This window comes from Hyaena hyaena, unplaced genomic scaffold, assembly GCF_003009895.1.
Source record: "Hyaena hyaena isolate Hyena2069 unplaced genomic scaffold, ASM300989v1 scaffold_799, whole genome shotgun sequence".
NCBI lineage: Eukaryota > Metazoa > Chordata > Mammalia > Carnivora > Hyaenidae > Hyaena > Hyaena hyaena.
Genome location: NW_024081430.1, coordinates 784,307 through 790,306, shown reverse-complemented (window position 1 = coordinate 790,306; position 6,000 = coordinate 784,307). Strand labels below are relative to the sequence as shown.

The following is a 6,000-nucleotide window of genomic DNA, read 5'->3' as shown; positions in this document are numbered from 1 at the left end:
GTCAAGTAAATCTTGGGTTCACTATTTGCCTGATACAGCCACACTGTGGGATTCTGCCTGAGAATGGACGAGCTCACTATGGTTTGTAGATTTCTCTGGGAGGTCACCTCAGGTGGGTGTTCCAGGAATGGCTGACCCAAGGGGCTCACTTTGACCTCTTATGTTGTAGGTGTTGCTGCGGGCGTCTGATTGGCCAGCATGTGGGCCTCACTCCCAGCGTCTCTGTTCTTCAGAATGAGAAAAATCAAAGTCGCCTCTCCCGAAATGACATCCAGTCCGAGAAGTGGTCCATCAGCAAGCACACTCAACTCAGTCCCACGGATGCTTTTGGGACCATTGAGTTTCAAGGAGGCGGTCATTCCAACAAAGCCATGGTAATCAGAAAATCATTCACTTGCTTCTCAAGTTCCATCTCAGGTCCTGCAGAGGTTTGGTGAGGAGCTGGAGATTTCGTCTTTTGGCTTAATCCCACCTCTTCTGGGCTTGGCTGGGCCGTCAGCTCTCATGACCTTGCCCCTGTGCATTTCTGCTCTCCTCTGTAGAATAGGGGAAAGAAAACCTTCCTCGCAGGATTTTAAAAACAGTGCAATATCAGACAGTGATTATTGCTATTATTAATAGTAACAAGAAGCTTTCTATAGTGATCCACTGTTTATTACTTACTTTCTGGGTGTCCTCCATTAGGCATGTTTTTCTATCTCTTTCAGTAAAAAAAAAAAAAAAAAAATCTTACCTTTAAGTCTCTGTTTTGTTCTCTTGGTAACTAGCATTTCTCTCAATTCAAGGTAGAAATGATCATCCCAGACTATTTCCTTCCCTGTTCTAACAGAGATCTTGCCACCTAAAGTGAGTGCTTTTTGCTCTAAGCAGCTGTGTTCAATAATGTTCCCAGTAGAAGAACTCCATATGAAAGGCATTTTATTTGGAACAGAGGCTTTAGGAAACAATACAAATTTTACTTCTAAGAGTTGTTGCTCCTAAATTTCAGCTTTCATCATGAACCTCTCCCTACTTGGCTGGCAGATTTTGCCAGGAGAAAAGTGTACCATATGTTTTTGGAAATTCTAGAAGTGCTATAATTCAACAAGCTTGCTTCTAACAGAGAGTTGGTTGAGGGTGGCACATTGGAGGTGGCTGCTCTCAGGCTCACCACGAAGTTTTCTGAGTTTGGAGAGGAATTTGTGCTTAGAGAAGCATACTGCAAAATGCAAGGGAAGTCACTTCACACTAGTTCTAGTCTAAAAATGGGCAGGAGAGCCACCTCTCCGCCCTCTCTCTTCTCGCCTCCCTCCTCCCCCTTCCATCTTTCCCCACTCTTGCAAGATTTTCTTCCCCAAGAATGGCTGACTGCACTGTTCTCACAGTATTTCCTCAAGAAAATCAATTCTGAGCTATACGTTAGAGTAAAAACAATTTTGAGCAATGTATCGGGAAGAAGAGGAGGCTACGTGCAGCCTGGGGAAAAAGTGGGGGGTGGGGGCTTGGCCTCGGCCAATGTAGAACCAAGGGCAACGGAGATTCGCCAACTTCCTCATCTGCCCAAGGGATATTTCCATCTACACAAAGCCATGAAGGGTCCCCAACTCAGCATAATTCCCATTCACAGTACAGGATGGAACCTTATCCACCATGGTTCCTCTGGAACCATGCATTAATTAAAACTCATGCAAGTTCATCCTATAAGAAAAGGGCTCCAAAAAAGAAAGGAAAGGAGAGGAGAGGGGAGGGGAGGGGAGGGGAGGGGAGGGGAGGAGAAGAAGAAGAAGGAGAAGGAGAAGGAGAGCAAAGGGATGGAAATGGATCCAGAAGGCCAGAGGTCATCACTGGAGATACAATACGATAATGTTGAGAATGAAGTGACTAGCCACCCCCTCCACCACCACTCCCCCCCACCCAAAAGGCCAAGTGCTGTAGATGGGGAAGTGGCTTAGCAGGCAATATCACCATAGGGTGGCGCCACCAGTGATATCATAAGGTGCTTGAATGGTGACCAGAGGCTTTGTGCCCCATGTCACACAGCTGATATATGTGGGAATTTTTTAAGTTTATTTGTTTTGAGAGAGAGGGAGAATGTAGGGGAGGGGCAGAGATACAGGGAGAGAAAGAGAATCCCAAGCAGGCTCTTCACTATCAGCACAGAGCCTGACATGGGGCTTGAACTTATAAACTGTGAGATCATGACCTACGTCAAAGTCAGACGCTTAGCTGACTGAGCCACCCAGGTGCCCCATAGGATATGTGTGTATTATATTTCATGGCAGACTAAAAACTTGAAGAGGCACATCTTTCACTCTGCTCTTGAAGTGTGAACACATATGACATTGAACTTTGAGAGCCCCTCCCCAAGCCCCACATAGCTCTCTGAAACCCAGAACTATCTGTTGGCAATCTGGTTAGGCATGGTCAGCTACATGAGTTGTGGAGCCCAGTTAAAATGAAAATGTAGGCTCCCGACAGAGGCAGGCAAATCAATACCCCCTTCCCACGGCCAACAACCCCAACACACAGTAGACAGGTGACAGTCCAAGGAATTCCTGTCCCATAGTGGGGTATGCTCAGTATCTGGTGTGGGTGAGACTTGCCACCAAATCACCTGTGAAACACCATGGCACTGACGGCCTAAGGCAGGGACAGCTACATCCTTGCTCTGTCCTGAAATGCTGCAGGGAATACACCCCACCCACCTCTCCCCTTGCCTGCACTCACGTCTCAGTCTGGGATGGAAGGCAATGATGGAACAAAACCCTGTTGCTGCCCCAAGCGACATTGTGGAGGGAAGGCTAGACTGGCCAGGACACCATAGGTGGGAGTGGGTGGCCAAGATCCCTTGTCCCAGGGAAGGAGCAGGAGGTGGGATGTGGGACATTGGACCACATGTGAGCAGAGGCTCTGAGCCCTCTGCACGTGCTCCACTGCCCCATCAGACTACAAAACACAAACTCAGGGCTAACGTTGTTAAGAATTCCAAGGAAGCAAGCACAGAGCACTACACCCTAAGCACTGCCTTTCTGAGCAGTATGACCATAACACTGAGGCTAGGTCTCGCCTATCCTAGATGGTGTCACAACAGTCATTGTGAGGAAAAGCCTTTCTTTCAGAGTCTAATCAGCCAAATGAGAGCCAGTTTTCTTCCTTTTTTTTTTTTTACAACCAAATATTTAACAAGTGGGAGTCCCCCGCTATTTAGACACAATGAGCATTTTGTCTGCTTCGAATGAATACTTGCCGTTGAATTATTCTGAGTCTCTTGTCTAGACAAAGGGGTGGAGCCGACAGCTGGTCAGATGTCTTGTTTTATCAGGCAGGATGGTTGCTTTGTGCCAACCTGTGCCTTCTTTCCTGTTTTCCCTCCCCAACAAACCAGCATGCAATTCGGACAAAGGGAAAAATCAGCAACTACTCTCTGTTAAAGAATGTTAGTCTTCATATGGGGAAGGCATGGTTAAATATTCACCACGATTGAAATGAAACAGGTCAACTAACTTAATGTCTTTGGTCCCTGTTCCTGACAAGAATATTTGAGGGTTGAGATGATTTTGAAGCTTAAAACCTCTAGAGAGCAGATTAACTTTGACCTTTTATTATTTAAAAAAAAATAAAAAGATATACCATGAAATTTTTTTTCTTCAAGACAGCCCAAGATGAGGCACTTGGGTCTTCAAAATGCCATTGTAGTCAGGACACCCTGTGAGGCAGAATCTTCCAGCATCTGGTAGAAGTTTCAGTTGGAGAGAAAGAATCCTTATCAATATGTTGTGGGCCATGTGGGAACCATATCTTCTCAGGAACATTATGTATGTGTGTTATCACATAGGCAGTACAGCATGATGTCAGGGAGCTCTGGTCACCAAAGATGCTTGAGGGGATCTATGCAGTGGCTCGCTGCTTGGAGAATCACGGTAGCCTATGGGCTACTACCAATGCCCAGTGGCCAAGAATCATGCCCAGGGAGTCTCCCTCATTGGTCGCGGATAGAACTTGAGCATCTGAAGTATTTGAAAAGCTAGCCTAGTTATTCTCTTCAGTGAGGCTTAAAAATTGCTAAATAATCTCTGTCATTCTACCAGTATTAAAGATAAGGCAACTTGTGCCCAGAGAAGTTCAATATTTTTCTGAGAGCTACTCACTTATTCAATGACAAAGATAATTCTCAAACCTGGGCTGCTCAGGATTCCCCTTCAGTTCTGTTTTTTCTCTGTCATGTATGCTGGGTAAAGACTGTAGGAGATGTTTTGAAGGCATTTAATAACTATTATATTTCTAGCTCTTTTATAAGGGTGTTGAAAACTTTGTAGTTGGGTTATAAAATTACTCTTATTTGATGAGGTTAGTTAAACTGAAAAGCTATGAGCAGGAGAAGGTCTTTGGAACAGTACATCCTGGGTTAATAGAACCATTTTCTGAGCCTTTCCCAGCACTTTGTGGTGTTCTGTCCTCAATTCCCAGGGTTGTCAATCCTGGGAAAGTACAATAGCAATGAATCCAGTATCTCTCTCCTTTTGCAGAGAAATTGTGACCCAGGAAGGAGGCACTCATAGCTGACAGCGAGTGAAGGATCCTTACGCTCTTTCTTCTTGGCACCAAGCCACATCCTACCAAATTGCATGCCCCTCCCTGGCAGTTCATTCAAATATCTCCTAAAAGTCAGAACGTGAGGACCAAGGAAGAAGATAGTGAGATAGTAAAACTCTGGGTTAGACATTGTCTTACTTGAGTGAGCGTCAGGCAGCTTTTTAAAACTAACTTAGGGAGCAGTAGCAAGATGGCCCCAAAAGAGATATTGGGTTCTCTCAGAGACTACTTTATCTTGGGCTGTAAGTTATTTAGAAAAGATGACAGTGCTGGACTTGATTATACAGAATCTTATTTGCTACTTAATCATCTCGTCCAATTAATGCTGAGCTGTCTTGTGGAGCAGGTAAGTATCACCTAATTAAGGACTTGTATTTAAACCTCTCAAGTCTTTTGCATAATTATCTTCAGGTTTTCCCTTGCTAGTTACTCTGCTTATTAGATCAGGTTGAGCCCCTTGTTATAATTTTTATATAATTTAGATAATTATTCCTATGCCTCCTTGTCACACTTAAAGCTCTAACTGTTGAGTGTGCCAGGATGAAAAACTTATTCTCTGAGCATTGGCAGTAGGATGGAGGGTGGGGGGGGGGGGGTGTTTGCTGATGATGCCCCAGGGGGTGAGGACTCTGTCAACAGCAAGGCATCTACAATCTTATACCTTTAAATACTTTAGGATTAAATTTGATTTTCTTTAAATGTCTTTCTTTGCATTATGCAAATTTAACCTGGGAATCATCACTGATTGACACATACCAAATATGAAATTAAATGAATCCCAATTCACAAAATAAAAGAGCTAATTCTAAAACCCATCTTGCCTCTAGAAAATTCCCCATCTCCTTGCCTCTACAAAATTTTATGCTATATTATTCTGGCAGGAAATGCAGAGAATATCCCCTTGAGACCTATCTATAGCTCAGTGAAGTTTTATATTTCTAAACCTTTAGCTTTGGCTTATCAGCCAGCACCAGTCACCTGGAAATACCTGGTATCTAACATTGAGAGATCACAAAAACAATACAGAATAAATTACAATGGCGTTTTCATTTCCAACGTTTTGTGGGTCATCAAACTAGGAATACAGTAACCAGTGACTACACATTTGCTCTCCAAGTATTTTCTTTCTAGGGAACTTGTACATACATGGAACCACCATCAGTATGAATCTCTTACTGCAAAACTAACAACTACAGACACTTCGAGAGCCGGTATCAGCAAAATTATCTTAGCAGTCTGATACAACACGGTCTCCTTGGACTCAGCGATAATTGAAAGTACTCGTTTAAAAATGTGGCTACAACGAATTAAAGAGATAATATGATGCTTATCTCATTTCTCAACAGAAAGGAAAAATGGGCCAAATTTCTCCTTACAGCCTGGAAAGAAAAACGTTAAAAATAAGCATTCAAGTAGAGTTAGCAATGG

At 43.7% G+C, this 6,000-nt stretch overlaps 1 protein-coding gene across 1 annotated transcript in view; it reads left to right on the top strand.

Annotated features, from left to right (window-relative positions):
• The first annotated feature begins 325 nt into the window (after positions 1 to 325).
• LOC120221665 (transient receptor potential cation channel subfamily M member 3-like) overlaps positions 326 to 6,000 on the top strand; it is a 71,505-nt gene continuing 65,830 nt past the window's right edge. The window contains exon 1 of the mRNA XM_039219179.1: positions 326 to 374. Within this exon, the coding sequence (XP_039075110.1) occupies positions 372 to 374 (3 nt within the window). The 5' untranslated portion in view covers positions 326 to 371. The remainder of the gene's footprint in view (positions 375 to 6,000) is intronic.